Source organism: Porites lutea, chromosome 4 (genome assembly GCF_958299795.1).
Source record: "Porites lutea chromosome 4, jaPorLute2.1, whole genome shotgun sequence".
NCBI classification, from domain to species: domain Eukaryota; kingdom Metazoa; phylum Cnidaria; class Anthozoa; order Scleractinia; family Poritidae; genus Porites; species Porites lutea.
In genome coordinates this window covers 33,169,913-33,187,775 of record NC_133204.1, presented here as the reverse complement: position 1 = coordinate 33,187,775, position 17,863 = coordinate 33,169,913, and the positions used below count along the sequence as shown (strand labels likewise).

The window sequence follows — 17,863 nt, the reverse complement described above, 5'->3', positions numbered from 1 at the left end:
TGATGTAGTCAATGACGTCAAGATATACACAGGGGCAGGCAAAAGAAAGAAATGTTGAGTACATGTTCTATTTTGGAATAATCCTGTTATTTTTTTCTGGATTACAGAATGGGATTATTTGGACAAACTCCTCAAAAGACACCAAAGGAACAGGTCTGTAGGGTTTTAATGAAAGATGACTTGAAACATTACTAGTCGTCGGGTGCATACCTCTAAGCTTGCAACGTACAGTTTCGATTTCAGGCTCTTACCTTTAATTATCGATCTCAACCTTACTTGTAACATATTGAAGCAATTGCCGAATATCCGGCCACCTTAAAGAGATTAAACTGTGGCCAGTTTTGATTGAAAATGGGACGCTGTATAAAATGATTAGATAGAACTTAACCTTACTTCGTTTAATAAAGCTTGAATTCATGTCTATCGTCTTCACAGATCGAATTATAACAAAAAAATAGTCAGGTAGAAATTCAAGCTTTATACAATGTAAGCGTATGCCAAACTGCTATTGTAAATTGTTATCACAAAACAAAACTTTCGTCTCAAGACATGACTGCTGCAGACTCTGGTGAAATCTTAATGAACGGTCTACTCATACATTCACAGTATACAGTGTACAGAGTAGATGTATCTATCTACATTTTGGACTTTTTAATCTCTTTCCAGGTTCAAGAATGGTGTAGAGGGCTAAGGAAAGAAAACAGAAATCTTGATAGGCAGATTAGAGGTATATGCTACTGCAAGCTTTGCATTCATTTGGCTCAATCCCGAACTAGGGCTGTCAACTTTTTAGTCTTCAGATATTGAGAATTGGTGGATGACGTCATAATGTACAGCGCATGACGTCATTCCTCCAAAAAAAAGTGCGAAAAAGATGTTGCTGGAATTGTAACATTTGACCTGATTAGTTTACTTGCCACCAATCACGTTATTGCTTATATTTCATTGGCATACTGGAGTTTATAAGGAAACGTTCAATGTTAAGAAAATAATCACTCAAACGATGCAAAGTATTTGAAATTTCATTGTCAGAGAGTCGAGTCTACAAGAAATGGCAAACTTTGACGATTATCCGGGAGATTTCAGACTCTAATCTGGAGACCGGGAGATACGGTTGAAAATCTGGAGCCTCCCAGATTATCCGGGAGAGTTTACAGCACTGAGAACAGAGATGAATGACCAGGATCCAGACAAAACTTCCTGTGTCAGTGAATTCATCTAGTATAAAACTGCATACAGTTGAGCCTGGTTTCCATACGATTGATGACTGGGAATGTGCATTTTTGTGAAAATCTGTGAAATTACTTTCCTTGTTAGTTGGGATCTTGTGTAATTTGTTCACTTGTTGGTTGACACAGCGACTGATTTATCGACCGACACTTGGTCAATATGTCGACCGAAATGCGACCGATATGTCAGTTGATATATCGACCAACACTCAGTCAACCTGTCGACCACGTGATGTCGGTCGACATATCGACCAACACTCAGTCAACCTGTCGACCACGTGATGTCAGTCGACATATCGATCCATATATAATATCAGGTGAGTATCAATATTTGGCCAGTATATTGGTCAACACTCGGTCGATATGGTGACCTTTAATTGGCAGTGGAATATCAGTTGACTGTCGGTGGTATATTGATATACTGTCATATAATTTTATGTGCTCTAGGGTCTTTTTAAAAGCATCTAGCGTCTTGAAAGCATGTAGTATGGGTGACTGGAAGTGTTATGGACCTTACGATCTGACAACGTCAACGTCCATTTTCGCGATTATCCTGTTTCGCCATGTTACTCAAAAGATGGGAATTTTGTTTGGAGCTGAAGGAAGGTGACTGCACTGGATTTCAGACATAGATGGTAGAATTTATTGCCTTGCCGATCCCTTCCAGTTCTCAAGTAAACTTAAAATTTGGTCATTTCAGGTCGTTGCAAAGATAGTTCAAAAAAGCGTGATGCATATGCAGAGTTGTTGTTTTGCTCATCAAACCTATTACTTTTTTGTTGTTCTCGTTGCGGTTGCTGTCATAGTTTCGTAAGGTCCATATGGTTTTTCTTCCCACGAGATACCATAACGAAAGTGGTCAAAATGTCATTTTCTAATGAACAGGGAAGTTGTATTCTGTAAAAACCTGTGAAACTCACGAGTGACATACAACAATTAATGCAAAGAAGCCTCTGAGAGATGGGGAGGAGAACAGGGATATCTGTGCTTCTCCGCAGACATTACTAACCTGGGTTAAATTACATCTGCGACACAGATCACAGTCCGCAAAGTACGCAAGTATCAGTAAGGTATCATTCTACAGAATGTCAGTAACCTATCAATTGACATGTCGACCGACAATTGGACAACCACTATCGACCTACGCTCCACCGATATATGGGTTGATATGGCGGCTGACATCACTTGGTGAGCAGGTCGACTGGGTCAGTCATGTTTCGGTCAATATATTGACCAATATGTTGACCGAGTGTCAGGCGATGTATCGGTCACTATGTCGACCAAGGGGTGCACAATTACTCAAGATCTGTTACATGTAGTTGTAGGTGCTCCTTGAAAAATCCTTAAAAAATGGTTGCAAATTTTTTTTTTTTACACAAAAAGTTGTAGTTTGCTAAGAATTTGAATCAGTCTGACGTCAGTTTATCTTGTAAATGCACTTTGCAGCCATTCAAAGGGAGGAAGAGAAGGCCACAAGAACTCTGAGAGATGCTGCTAAGAAGGGACAGAAAGATGTATGTATGATCCTTGGCAAAGAAATTGTCCAGTCAAGGAAAGCTGTAAGCAAAATCTATGCTTCCAAGGCACAACTGAACTCTGTGGAGATGAGTATGAAAAATCAGCTCGGTGAGTCATTTGTAGTTTGATTGTTAACAAGGTTTTTTTGATATTGAAATGAATTCAGTTTATTATGACATTTTGAGGCTATCTAAGTTAATCAAAAACCAGAATAATGCAAACATATTTTAAACTGCAAGCTAGTGTAGCTTACAATGATGTATTTTGAAGCGTTTTTTACCTTGAGTTCTAGGTATAAGCCCCCTCAAATATACATGTAAACCCCTCCGTTTCTAAGTCCTCCTAAACTCCTTACCAAAATGCATAAGTCCATGGGTTGTAAGCGGTGCTTTATAGTCATCAATGTCAGTGTAAAGTGTTACATACTGGCTGAGGCAGACATGTTAGCACCTACCAAGACATTAACATTATTTCAGAGAATTATCACACAAAAACCAAATCTAACATTGTTTTATTATACATTGTTTGAGGAAGAACGTAATGGCAAACCCTTACAGCTCTAATAAGCCTTATGTCCTTGCTACTGTGCCACATCATTGACTATGTAAGAATATATAATGTAATAATAATGTAAGTTTTTGTATTTTTAACATTATAGTCAATAGTTCCTTAGAGTATTTTAGTCTAGTTTAAAGCACGATTACTAGGAAGACCATGTAAAATAATACGATTTCGTGTATAAATAAAGATTGATGATGATGATAAGTTGAATTGCCAATTTGACCATACACAGCAACTCTACGACTTGCTGGTTCACTCGAAAAGAGCAGTGAAGTAATGCGATACATGCAGCAGTTGGTAAAGGTGCCTGAAATTCAAGCAACAATGCAAGAACTGTCCAAAGAGATGATGAAGGTATGCAAATGGTTAGATTGCTCCATGCATGTTTTCTTACATATTATTATTGTTGGGAATTGCCTGAGATTTCATAATTAATCATCAGAAATAATCAGATTGACTCATCCGATCAATTGTATTATTGATTACTGTATAACTGAAAATTCTCTTTGTAAGAATTCCATTTTAATAAGATGGCTGTTGTACCATGTTTTAGAACATAACAGAAACATACAAAATGTATCAGAAAAGGGATATCAGTGGATTCGAGTTTTCTCAGCATAGTAGCTCAGTGGTTAGAGCATCTGACCTAGAACTCAGAGAGTCGTGAGTTTGATTCTCACTTGCAGTTAATGTAGAATTTTTCTGTGCTTTCAGAGTGATCAAATTTTCTTTCTTCTTTTTGAGACCATTAAAATTGCGTCACATATGAGTTTATTTGCTAACAACAAATTTTATTTTTTTTGCCATAAAAATTATTTTCCATAATTGATTTTATTGCAGCTGAAAGATTTTAATCAATGATTGGTTATAATCAATATGTTTGGCACACCACTATTACATAATTTTGTATATAGAGGATATTACATGCTGGCGCAAAGATATGAATTTTATTTTCGAGTGGCAAAACAATATTTTACGAACGAGCGCAGCAAGTGAGTAAAATATTGTTTTGGCCACGAGAAAATAAAATTCATACCTTCAAGCCGCCGTGTAATGTTCTTTTTATTATATAGACAAAATGACATTGATAAAATGATAGAGGGAAATTACCAAAATTACGTCATCAATAAACTCACATGTGAGATTATGGAAAATAAACCACTCGGGTCCCAGATGAAGTTTTTATGAATTTTACGAGTGGTATATTTTCCAGTAAAACACTCGCGTCTATATAATAAAATTTATTATTTTACTTTTAACATTATTATTGTGGATGGGCAGAAAGTAATATCACAAAATTAAGTGTACACTTATGTTTTCATTGAACATTGTAATGACACTGCTGTTACAAAATTAATAATCCTTGGAAGGCATGAATTTGACCTGCTGTGCTCTGGTTATCTAGCCTGTGCCAGCCTCTCAGATAGTAGGGGCATCGTGAAAACAAGATGGGTGTGACCTGGCATTTCACAATCTCTGCACACACATTACCATCTTGGGGCCTGGAACAGGCCATACTGGTTATCTTAATAAAGTGTGGCAATTGAAAAACTTGTTTACAACTGTAACCCTTTCATCCTGAAACACGTATATATTGTGGTTCAATATTATCCTTGGTTTAAATGTTATTTCCATTCGTTTTAAACTCATTATCATACATTACCATACCTCAAAACAAAGGGAAATAAAATTTAACCAAGGATAAAATATGACCCACAACAAATATATGCTACCAAAATGTGGGATATATTTTTCTGCGGAACGCACAGTTAGGCCTATTTTCGAGCTCTCCTACCCCATCAAAGCTATAAGGCTATCATTGAACGAGTTTCAATATCGCAGAGGATTAAGATGACTTTGCATCATTTTTTCCTTCAAAAATGGGAAGATGTTCATTAAAAAACAATCAAGACCTACAATATACTGAATGATGGAAATGTCAAACATCAGAAATTGGATGAAAATGGATGATTTCATCCAAACAGGCCCCACAAAATTCAGAGATCAAAGGGTCAACCTTAATGTTACATTTTTTCTGGTGTTCCAGAATGCCTTCTTGTGAAAAAACTTGACGGGTCCTTGAAATTTGTTTGGAAGGGCTAGGGCAACCATTTACATTTTAAACTTTTTTACGTTTTTTTAGTCTATTAAATGGGTAAGTTTAATAGGGTGTCATAGGGTCTCCACACAATTGAAAAAAACTTTCAAATTATACTTGTAAAGTTTAAGTTGAATTTACCTCCATGAATGCTTGCAGGCCGGTATTATAGAAGAAATGTTAGAAGACACATTTGAAGGACTGGAGGAGGATGATTTAGAGGAAGCAGCACAAGAAGAAGTTGAAAAAGTTTTGTTTGAAGTCACAAAAGGTACAGTGAAACTACAGCTACGTGTAGTATTCTTTGCATTTGAGAGTTGCAGCTGGATAGTTAGTTTCTTGTCAGCATCTGCTGCAGTAGGTAAAGGTAAAGGCGCACACGACACAAAGTCCCTAACGAACAGAGCTTATCTTGGTTTCTTTAGCATGAAGCATGCCCTAGGAGTAATATTGCTACTCCCCTGGCCCTAGATAGGATACTACCAGTAGTCCATCACAGGGTTAGCCCCAGGAGTATGTCACTGGTACCCATTTATACACCTGGGTGAAGGGAGAGAAAGTAGAGTGAAGTTCCTTGTCTAAGGAAACAACGTGAGGGCGAGGCTATAACACCAGACCTCCAGATCCAGAGTTTGAGGTGTTAACCACTCAGCCGCACATGCCTCCACTCCGACAGATTAAGCCTAAAATGTGAATCTAATGATTCTTGTACAATAAAATTCACTGTTAACTAATTTATTAATAATAAACTAACAACCTTTAGCACTGATAACAGTTTAACTTTCTGGTATCACTACTTGCATGTATATAGGCCATCCCCAACTTCCAAGAACTCTCTGACTTTCAAAACGAGGCTAAGTGTAAAACCTTTCTTGTGAAAATAAGTTTTATTCTATGAGAGTAAAATGTCATTTTAATATAGATGGCTTGGCACTTAGCCTCGCTTTGAAACAGAGGTTTGAGACAACTGCAGAATGGCCCATTGGCTTACTTGGCTTATACATGTATCACAAAGAATATTCACGCCATGTTTTTCTTGTTCACACACTATCTTTACTCTCAGTGATCGAAATTTTTGTGCAGTTAATTCACTGCTTAAGTTTGTGTCAAGACGACCGGTTTCCTTATTTGTGTTATTTTCCCACAGGTGCTCTTGGACAGGCAGGTCACGTGACAGACAAGTTACCGGTGAGTCATCAGGCATAGAGTATTCATCTACGGCAATTCGTTTAAAAGACTGGCTATCTGTGTTACCCTGTGTCACCCTTTGTTACCATTATTTTGTTACCCTCTGTTTATACCCTGTATTACCCTTTGTTGTCCTGTGGTACTCTTTGTTACTTTGTGTTACCCTGCTCTTTCTTGCCCTGTGTTACCCTTATTACCTCTTGTTACCACTTCTTCCCCCTTGTAACCCCTTGTTACCCTTGTTACCGTTGTAACCCCTTGTTAACCCTTCTTCCCTTGTTCCCCCTTGTTACCATTGTTACACATTGTTACCCCTTGTTACCCTTGTTACCCTTCGTTACCCTTTGTTACCCCTTGTTACCCTTGTTACCCCTTGTTGCCCATGTTACCCTATGTTACCCCTTGTTACCCTTGTTACCCCTTGCTGTGGAGACCCCTTGTTACCCTTCTTACCCCTTTTTACCCCTTGTTACCCTTGTTACCCTTTGTTACCCCTTGTTACCCCTGTTACCCTCGTTACCCCTTTTACCCTCTGTTACCCCTTCTTACCCCTTGTTACCCCTGTTACCCCTTGTTACCCTTTGTTACCCCTTGTTACCCCTTGTTACCCTTGTTTCTCTTTGTTACCCCTTGTTACCCTTGTTACCCCTTGTTACCCTTTGTTACCCCTTGTTACCCTTGTTCCCCCCTTTCTTACCCCTTCTTACCCCTTCTTACCCCTGTTACCACTTGTTACCCTTATTACCCCTTATTACCCCTTGTTACCCCTTGTTACCCTTTGTTACCCCGTGTTACCCTGTTTACCCCTTGTTCTCCCTTGTTCCCGTTGTTACCCCTTGTTACCCCTTGTTACCCCTTGTTACCCCTGTTACCCCTTATTACCCCTTGTTACCCTCGTTACCCCTTGTTACTCCTTGGTACCCGTTGTTACCCCTTGTTAACCCTGTTGCCCCTTCTTACCCCTGTTACCCCTTGTTACCCCTGTTACCCTTGTTACCCCTGTTCCCCCTTGTTACCCTTTGTTACCCCTTGTTACCCCTGTTACCCCTTGTTACCCTTGTTACCCTTTGTTACCCATTGTTACCCTTGTTACCCCTTGTTACCCCTGTTACCCCTTGTTACCCTTTGTTACCCCTTGTTACCCCTTGTTACCCTTGTTATCCCTTGTGACCCCTTGTTATCCCTGTTCCCCCTTGTTACCCTTGTTACCCTTTGTTACCCCTTGTTACCCCTGTTACCCTCGTTACCCCTTTTACCCTCTGTTACCCTTGTTACCCCTTGTTACCCTTTGTTACCCCTTGTTACCCTTTGTTACCCCTTGTTACCCCTTGTTACCCCTGTTACCCCTTGTTACCCTTGTTACCCTTGTTATCCCTTATGACCCCTTGTTACCCTTGTTACCCCTTGTTACCCCTGTTACCCATGTTACCCCTGTTACCATTTGTAACCCTTGTTACCCCTTGTTACCCCTTGTTACCCTTGTTACCCCTTGTTACCCCTTGTTACCCTTTGTTACCACTTGTTACTCTTGTTACCCCTGGTTACCCCTGTTACCCCTTGGTACCCCTTTTTACCCCTTGCTACCCCTTGTTACCCCTGTTACCTTTTGTTATCATTTTTACCCCTTGTTGCCCGTGTTACCCCTTGTTACCCTTGTTACCCCTTGCTACCCTTGTTGTCTCTTGTTACCCTTGTTACCCCTATTACCCCTTGTTACCCTTCGTTACCCTTCATTACCCTTCTTACCCCCTGGTTCCCCTTGTTACCCCTTGTTACCCTTTGTTACCCCTTGTTACCCTTGTTACCCCTCATTACCTTTGTTACCCTTCGTTACCCCTTGTTACCCTTGTTACCCCTTGTTACCCTTTGTTACCCCTTGTTACCCCTTGTTACCCTTTGTTACCACTTGTTACTCTTGTTACCCCTTGTTACCCCTGTTACCCCTTAGTACGCCTTTTTACCCCTTGCTACCCCTTGTTACCCCTGTTACCTTTTGTTGTCATTGTTACGCCTTGTTGCCCGTGTTACCCCTTGTTACCCTTGTTACCCCTTGCTACCCTTGTTGCCCCTTGTTACCCTTGTTACCCCTGTTACCCCTTGTTGCCCCTCGTTACCCTTGTTACCCTTGTTACCCCTTGGTTCCCCTTGTTACCCCTTGTTACCCTTTGTTACCCCTTGTTACCCTTGTTACCCCTCGTTACCCTTGTTACCCTTGTTACCCCTTGTTACCTTTTGTTACCTCTCGTTACCCTTGTTACCCTTTGTTACCCCTTGTTACCCTTGTTACCCCTTGTTACCCTTTGTTACCCCTTGTTACCCTTGTTACCCCTTGTTACCCCTTGTTACCCTTTGTTACCACTTGTTATTCCTGTTCCCCTTGTTACCCTTGTTACCCTTTGTTACCCCTTGTTACCCCTGTTACCCTCGTTACCCCTGTTACCCTCTGTTACCCTTGTTACCCCTTGTTACCCTTTGTTAACCCTTGTTACCCTTGTTACACCTTGTTACCCCTGTTCCCCCTTGTTACCCTTGTTACCCTTTGTTACCCCTTGTTACCCCTGTTACCCTCGTTACCCCTGTTACCCTCTGTTACCCTTGTTACCCCTTGTTACCCTTTGTTACCCCTTGTTACCCTTGTTACACCTTGTTACCCCTGTTACCCCTTCTTACCCCTTGTTACCCTTGTTATCCCTTGTTACCCCTGTTACCCATGTTACCCCTGTTACCCTTTGTAACCCTTGTTACCCCTTGTTACCCTTTGTTATTCCTTGTTACCCTTGTTACCCCTTGTTACACCTTGTTACCCTTTGTTACCCCTTCTTACCCCTTGTTACCCTTGTTATCCCTTGTTACCCCTGTTACCCATGTTACCCCTGTTACCCTTTGTAACCCTTGTTACCCCTTGTTACCCTTTGTTACCCCTTGTTACCCTTGTTACCCCTTGTTACCTTTTGTTACCCCTCGTTACCCTTGTTACCCTTTGTTACCCCTTGTTACCCTTGTTACCCCTTGTTACCCTTTGTTACCCCTTGTTACCCTTGTTACCCCTTGTTACCCCTTGTTACCCTTTGTTACCACTTGTTACCCCTATTCCCCCTTGTTACCCTTGTTACCCTTTGTTACCCCTTGTTACCCTTGTTACCCCTTGTTACCCTTTGTTACCCCTTGTTACCCTTGTTACCCCTTGTTACCCTTTGTTACCCCTTGTTACCCTTGTTACCCCTTGTTACCCCTTGTTACCCTTTGTTACCACTTGTTACCCCTGTTCCCCCTTGTTACCCTTGTTACCCTTTGTTACCCCTTGTTACCCTCGTTACCCCTGTTACCCTCTGTTACCCTTCTTACCCTTGTTACCCTTTGTTACCCCTTGTTACCCTTTGTTACCCCTTGTTACTCCTGTTACCCCTTGTTACCCTTGTTACCCCTTGTTACCCCTGTTACCCCTTGTTACCCTTTTTACCCTTTGTTACCCCTTGTTACCCTTGTTACCCCTTGTTACCCCTGTTACCCATGTTACCCCTGTTACCCTTTGTAACCCTTGTTACCCCTTGTTACCCTTTGTTACCCCTTTTTACCCTTGTTACCCCTTGTTACCTTTTGTTACCCCTCGTTACCCTTGTTACCCTTTGTTACCCTTGTTACCCCTTGTTACCCTTTGTTACCCCTTGTTACCCCTGTTACCCCTTGTTACCCTTGTTACCCCTTGTTACCCTTGTTACCCCTCGTTACCCCTGTTACTCTCTGTTACCCTTGTTACCCCTTGTTACCCTTTGTTACCCCTTGTTACCCCTGTTACCCCTTGTTACCCTTGTTACCCCTTGTTACCCCTGTTACCCCTTGTTACCCTTGTTACCCTTTGTTACCCCTTGTTACCCTTGTTACCCCTTGTTACCCCTGTTACCCCTTGTTACCCTTTGTTACCCCTTGTTACCCCTTGTTACCCTTGTTATCCCTTGTGACCCCTTGTTATCCCTGTTCCCCCTTGTTACCCTTGTTACCCTTTGTTACCCCTTGTTACCCCTGTTACCCTCGTTACCCCTTTTACCCTCTGTTACCCTTGTTACCCCTTGTTACCCTTTGTTACCCCTTGTTACCCTTTGTTACCCCTTGTTACCCTTTGTACCCCTTGTTACCCTTTGTTACCCGTTGTTACCCTTGTTACCCCTGGTAGCCCTTGTTACCCTTGTTACCCTTTGTTACCCTTGTTACCCCTTGTTACCCCGTGTTACCCTTGTTACCCCTTGTTACCATTGCTATCCCTTGTGACCCCTTGTTACCCTTTGTTACCCCTTGTTACCCTTGTTACCCTTGTTACCCCTTGTTACCCCTGTTACCCCTTTGTTACCTTGTTACCCTTTGTTACCCCTGTTACCCTGGTTACCCCTGTTACCCCTTCTTACCACTCTTACCCCTTCTTACCTTTTGTTACCCTTTGTTACCCCTTGTTACCCTTGTTACCCTTTGTTACCCCTTGTTACCCCTTTTTTCCCCTTGTTACCCTTGTTTCCCTTGCTACCTTTGTTACCCCTTGTTACCCTTGTTATCCCTGTTACCCCTGTTACCTCTTGTTACCCCTCGTTACCCTTGTTACCCCTTGGTTCCCCTTGTTTCCCTTGTTACCCCTTGTTACCCGTGTTACCCTTGTTACCCTTATTACCCCTTTTTACCCTTTGTTACCCCTTGTTACCCTTTGTACCCCTTGTTACCTTTTCTTATCCCTTCTTACCCTTGTTACTCCTTGTTACCCCTGTTACCCTTTGTTACCCTTTGTTACCCTTGTTACCCCTTGTTACCCCTTGTTACCCTTGTTACCCCTTATTACCCCTTGTAACACTTGTTACCCCTTGTTACCCCTGTTACCCATTGTTATCGTTGTTATCCCCTTGTTACCCCTTGTTACCCCTTTTGCCCCTTGTTACCCTTGTTACCCCTTGGTACCCTTGTTACCCCTTGTTACCTTTTTTACCCCTTGTTACCACTTTTTACCCTTGTTACCCTTGTTACCCCTTGGTACCACTTTTTACCCTTGTTACCTTTTGGTAGCCGTTGTTACCCTTGTTACCCTTGTTACCCCTTGTTACCCTTTCTTACCCCTTGTTACCCCTTGTTACCCTTGTTACCCTTGTTACCCCTTGTTACCCCTCTTACCCCTTGTTACCCCTTGTTACCCTTTGTTACCCCTTGTTACCCCTTGTTACCCTTGTTTCCCTTTGTTTCCCTTGTTACCCCTTGTTACCCCTCTTACCCTTTGTTACCCCTTGCTACCCCTTGTTACCCCTGTTACCCCTTGTTATCGTTGTTATCCCCTTGTTACCCCTTGTTACCCCTTGTTACCCCTTGTTACCCCTGTTGCCCCTTGTTACCCTTGCTACCCTTGTTACCCCTTGTTACCTTTTTTACCCCTTGGTACCACTTTTTACCCTTGTTACCCCTTGGTAGCCGTCTTTACCCTTGTTACCCTTGTTACCCCTTGTTACCCTTTCTTACCCCTTGTTACCCCTTGTTACCCCTTGTAACCCTTGTTACCCCTTGTTACCCTCTGTTACGAATTGTTACTCTTGTTACCCCTTGTTACCCCTGTTACCCCTTGTTACCCCTTGCTACCCCTTGTTACCCCTGTTACCCCTTGTTATCGTTGTTAGCCCCTTGTTACCCCTTGTTACCCCTTGTTACCCCTGTTGCCCCTTGTTACCCTTGTTACCCCTTGCTACCCTTGTTACCCCTTGTTACCTTTTTTACCCCTTGTTACCACTTTTTACCCTTGTTACCCTTGTTACCCCTTGGTACCACTTTTTACCCTTGTTACCCCTTGGTAGCCGTTTTTACCCTTGTTACCCTTGTTACCCTTGTTACCCCTTGTTACCCTTTCTTACCCCTTGTTACCCTTGTTACCCCTTGTTACGCCTTGTTACCCTTGTTACCCCTTGTTACCCTTTCTTACCCCTTGTTACCCCTTGTTATCCCTTGTTACCCTGTGTTACCCCTTGTTACCCCTGTTACCCCCTGTTACCTCTTGTTACCCCTGTTACCCCTTGTTTCCCCTTGTTACTCCTTGTTACCTTTTTTACCCCTTGGTACCACTTTTTACCCTTGTTACCCCTTGGTAGCCGTCTTTACCCTTGTTACCCTTGTTACCCCTTGTTACCCTTTCTTACCCCTTGTTACCCCTTGTTACCCCTTGTAACCCTTGTTACCCCTTGTTACCCTCTGTTACGAATTGTTACTCTTGTTACCCCTTGTTACCCCTGTTACCCCTTGTTACCCCTTGCTACCCCTTGTTACCCCTGTTACCCCTTGTTATCGTTGTTAGCCCCTTGTTACCCCTTGTTACCCCTTGTTACCCCTGTTGCCCCTTGTTACCCTTGTTACCCCTTGCTACCCTTGTTACCCCTTGTTACCTTTTTTACCCCTTGTTACCACTTTTTACCCTTGTTACCCTTGTTACCCCTTGGTACCACTTTTTACCCTTGTTACCCCTTGGTAGCCGTTTTTACCCTTGTTACCCTTGTTACCCTTGTTACCCCTTGTTACCCTTTCTTACCCCTTGTTACCCTTGTTACCCCTTGTTACGCCTTGTTACCCTTGTTACCCCTTGTTACCCTTTCTTACCCCTTGTTACCCCTTGTTATCCCTTGTTACCCTTGTTACCCCTTGTTACCCCTTGTTACCCCTTGTTACCCTTGTTACCCCTTGTTACCCTTGTTTCCCTTTGTTTCCCCTTTTTACCCTTTTTACCCCTTGTTACCCCTTGTTACCCTTGTTATCTTTTGTGACCCCCTGTTACCCCTTTTTACCCCTTGTTACTTCCTTTTACCCTTGTTACCCCTGTTACCCCTTGTTACCACTGTTACCCCTTTTTTCCCCTTGTTACCCCTATTACCCCTTATTACCCCTTGTCACCCTTTGTTACCCTTTGTTACCCCTTTTTACCCTTTGTTACCCCTTGTTACCCTTTGTTACCCCTAGTTAACCTTTGTTACCCCTTGTTACCCTTGTTACCCTTTGTTACCCTTAGTTACCCTTGTTACCCCTTGTTACCCTTGTTACCCTTGTTACCCCTTGTTGCCCTTTGTTACCCCTTGTTACCCTTGTTACCTTCTGTTACCCCTTGTTACTCCTTGTTATCCCTGTTACCCCTGGTTACCCTTGTTACCCTTTTTTACCCCTGGTTGCCCTTGTTACCCCTTTTACCCCTTGTTACCCTTGTTATCCTTTGTGACCCCTTGTTACGGTTGTTACCCCTTTTTACTCCTTGTTATCCTTGTTATCCCTTGTTACCTTTTTTTACCCATGTTACCCCTTGTTACCCCTTTGTTACCCTTTCTTACCCCTTTTACCCTTTGTTATCCCTTGTTACTTTTGTTACCCCTTGTTACCCCGTGTTACTCTTGTTTCCCCTTATTACCCTCGTTTCCCGTTGTTACCCTTGTTTCCCTTGTTACCCCTTGTTACCTTTGTTCCCTCTTTTTACCCCTTGTTCCCCCCTGTTACCCCTTGTCAACCTTTTTTACCCTTGTTACCCCCTGTTACCCCGTGTTACTCTTGTTACCCCTTGTTACCCTCGTTACCCCTTGTTTCCCCTTGTTACCTGTTTTTACCCCTGTTACCCTTTGGTACCCCTTGTTACTTTTTTTACCCCGTGTTACCCTTGTTTCCCCTTATTACCCTCATTACCCCTTGTTACCCTTGTTTTCCCTTGTTACCTTTGTTACCTCTTGTTATCCCTTGTTACCCTTCTTACCTCTTTTTACCCCTGTACTCCATGTTACCTCTTGTTACCCCTGTTACTCCTTGTTACCCTCGTTACCTCTTGTTACCCTTTGTTACCCCTTGTTACCCTTTGTTGCCCTAGTTACCCATTGTTACCATTTGTTACCCCGGTTACCCCTTTTTACCCCTTGTTCCCGCTTGTTACCCCTGTCACCCCTTATTACCCTTGTTGGCACTTGTTACCACTTGTTACCCTTTTTACCCCTTGTTACCCTTGTTCCCCCTTTTTCCTCCTTGTTACCCCTTGTTACCTTTGTTTCCCCCTTTTCCCCCTTGTTACCCCTTGTTACCCTGTTACCCCTGCTTACCCTTTTTACCCCTTGTTACTTTTGTTACCCCGGTTACCCCTTGTTACCTGTTGTTACCCCTTAATACGCCTTGTTACCCCTGTTACCCCTTGTTACCACTTGTTACCCTTGTTACCCCTTGTTACCCCTTGTTTCCTTTGTTGCCCTTGTTACCCTTTGTTCCCCTTGTTACCCCTGTTACCCCTTGTTACCCCTGTTACCCCTTGTTACCCCCTTTTACCCCTTGTTACCCCTTGTTACCCCTGTTATCCCTTGTTACCTTTGTTACCCCCTTTTACCCCTTGTTACCCCTTGTTACCCCTGTTATCCCTTGTTACCCCTGTTACCCCTTGTTACCCCCTTTTACCCCTTGTTACCCCTTGTTACCCCTGTTATCCCTTGTTACCTTTGTTACCCCTTCTTACCCCTTCTTACCTTTGTTACCTCTTGTTACCCGTTGTTACGCTTGTTACCCCTTTTTTCCCTTGTTACCCCTTTTACCCCTTTTTTACCCTAGTTACCCCTTGTTCCCCTCGTTACCCTTGTTACCCCTTGTCACCTTTTTTACCCCCTCTTACCCTTGTTACCCTTTGTTACCTCTTATTATCCTTGTTACCCCTTGTTACCCTTGGTACCCCTTGTTATTTGTGTTCCATAAAGCTCTCATCGAACCATTTTTGATTGCTGTTCCTCCGTTTGGGGTAGCGTAGGTGTGTGTCAGTCTGAAAAACTCCAAAAATTTCCAATTTGGACTGCACGCTTAATCTCTTTTTTTGACGTAAATGTTACCTGGACTTCGCTATCCTTGGTGACCTTAGCTGGGAATGTCTGGATCGTTGACGGTCTAGGCAACTAACTAGCAACTGCCCTGTTTATGTCTCTTCATAACTGCTCTGATTTATCTAAACAGAACTGTAAAACCTACATCCAGTATTCACTCACATAATCTAAGAAATTCAAAATACAGCCCTTTTGTTCCTAGACCGTAGATTGAGTTAGGTAAGCGTAGTTTCCATTACCGCGGGTCTGTTCTGTGGAACAGCTTGCCTCCGAGCGCTAAGACACAGCCCTTTCTTAGCTCTTTCAAATCATCTAGCCAATTGTTATTTTATGTAATTGTGTATAGTAACTCACAGTTTTATCTGTAGTAATTATTATTTAGTAGAATTGTAGTTATAGTTATAGATTAATTTTTATTTTGTAGTGATAATTAATAAAGCACTGCTCGATGAAAGAGTACTCTTGTGAATCGTTACCGTGGATAAATAAAGTTTTGCTGCTATTACTACTACTACTACTACCACTACCACTACCACTACCACTACCACTACCACTACCACTACCACTACCACTACCACTACCACTACCACTACCACTACCACTACCACTACCACTACCACTGCCACTGCCACTGGCACTGCCACTGACACTGCCACTGCCACTACCACTACCACTACCACTACCACTACCACTACCACTACCACTACCACTACCACTACCACTACCACTACCACGACTTAATTAACGTTAGCGAAATGATCTCGCACTTTATCGAAACGACTTAGGACATAAGCGAACAGGACGTTACCGAAATGGCTCGTTGCTTAAACGACTGTAAATCATTGTAAATCTTTCTATTTTGTCTTTCAATGAGAAAGAGAAATAACCAAAGATTATTGTACGTAAAGCTCCTTTTTTTTTCTTCGTCTTAGGGAGAAGAAGAAGGAGCTGCAGCCATGGTTCCGTCTGATGATGAAGGGGAAATGGAAGACATGAAAGCGCGCCTGGAGGCACTCCGTAGCTAAATAACAAAATTAGAAGTGTAGATAGCCTGCGAGAAGGTAGCCTGTGCCACGCTCCCAGATAGTAGGGACCGAAAACAAGTCAAGGAAAACTAGGACGCGAGTGATCTGGGAAAGAGGGCGAAGGTGGGGGGGGGGGGGGAAGAAGCCCCAGCCTCCATGCGTTTTTCGCGTCAATTTTCACGATCTCTTCGCGCTACTATGTTGGAGCCTGGAACAGGCTAACGAACAGGGCGGTCTGCTAGCAGTAAATTTATGAGAAAATCCTTTAGCGACTTTGAGTAACGAGAAAGTTGACGTCATGAACGACAGGAATGACAACTGTCTTGGCCCTTTTCTATACATGTGCTTTGCCTAAATTTTTTTAGCCAAAAAAGGGGGAGGGGAGAAAGGCGCTCTTCTATCCCCTCCTTGGACAGACTGTACTTATATTATCTACTACATTTTTTTCTTTTATTTTTTCTTTTTCTTTTTTCCTTTTTTTTCTTTATAATATAAAGTTTCCTGCCCGTACCCGTTGGCTGAATCGCTGTATCTTCTGTATTAACCAAAACATACTTTTATTTTGTGTTTTTTGTTTGTAAATAATTAATTATGAGAATAAAAGCGGAACCAAGTTTATGTATTGAGAATCTTTTTCATGACTTACGTAATTAAATCGGGCAGATTTCTGCTGTGTGGCTAGCTATCACCTCAAATTTAATTTAAAAAACGTAAAGGACCCTGCAAAATTAACTATTGACAGTCCCAATGGTAGATTTGTTTCAAACTGTTCAAAAGGCGTCATTTTCCCCAACCACGTGATAAGGCGGCCATGTTGGGGGTCAATACAATAAAAATTATTTCTCGAAGAATTTACATGAAAAATGGAGTTTAGTTCCCAGAGGAAATAAATGCTCTTGTTCTTGGCCACTTGGCCGCCGCGACGTCACGAGCAAACCAGTTTTCAAGAAGTTAAGAAATATTGGTTTGTGTTAGAACTTGTTTCGAAGCAAGTCAAATATTTTTGGTGGAAGGTAACTGTGAGTGGTGGGTGGGTGTTGTAGCGAGGTGTTGAAATGAAATGCTGATTTAGGATTGTTTGTTTACGGCTAGTTTTGGTAATATTTCCATGGAGGACGTGGAGAGAATGTGTTATATTGGATTGAATCAAACAACCAGGAGTGAGTGAATTTTGGGGGCAAAAATCAGAGTTTGTTTTCACTAAGGCTTGGGGGTGATGTCAAATCAAGATTACCTTACTTTTCACTTTGCTCAGTTTCCTTTGTTCCTTGGGGGAATATAATCCATAAACCCTCCTTACTATTCACTGTCTGAAAAGTTGGTGGCGGCTTCGATTGTAAACAGGGGAGTGTGGGGCTGAAATAATAGCTGATATTAATAACAAAACGATGGAATATATAATGCCCT

The 17,863-nt window shown here is 42.3% G+C and overlaps 1 protein-coding gene across 1 annotated transcript; it reads left to right on the top strand.

Moving 5' to 3' along the window:
* The first annotated feature begins 5 nt into the window (after positions 1 to 5).
* Positions 6 to 17,074, top strand: LOC140935442 (charged multivesicular body protein 3-like). Its single transcript, XM_073384990.1, has 7 exons — positions 6 to 153; positions 667 to 727; positions 2,676 to 2,855; positions 3,541 to 3,662; positions 5,566 to 5,677; positions 6,554 to 6,594; positions 16,364 to 17,074. Exons 1-7 carry the CDS (start codon positions 109 to 111, stop codon positions 16,454 to 16,456), a joined length of 654 nt encoding a protein of 217 aa, XP_073241091.1. The 5' UTR covers positions 6 to 108; the 3' UTR covers positions 16,457 to 17,074.
* The last annotated feature ends 789 nt before the right edge of the window (positions 17,075 to 17,863 follow it).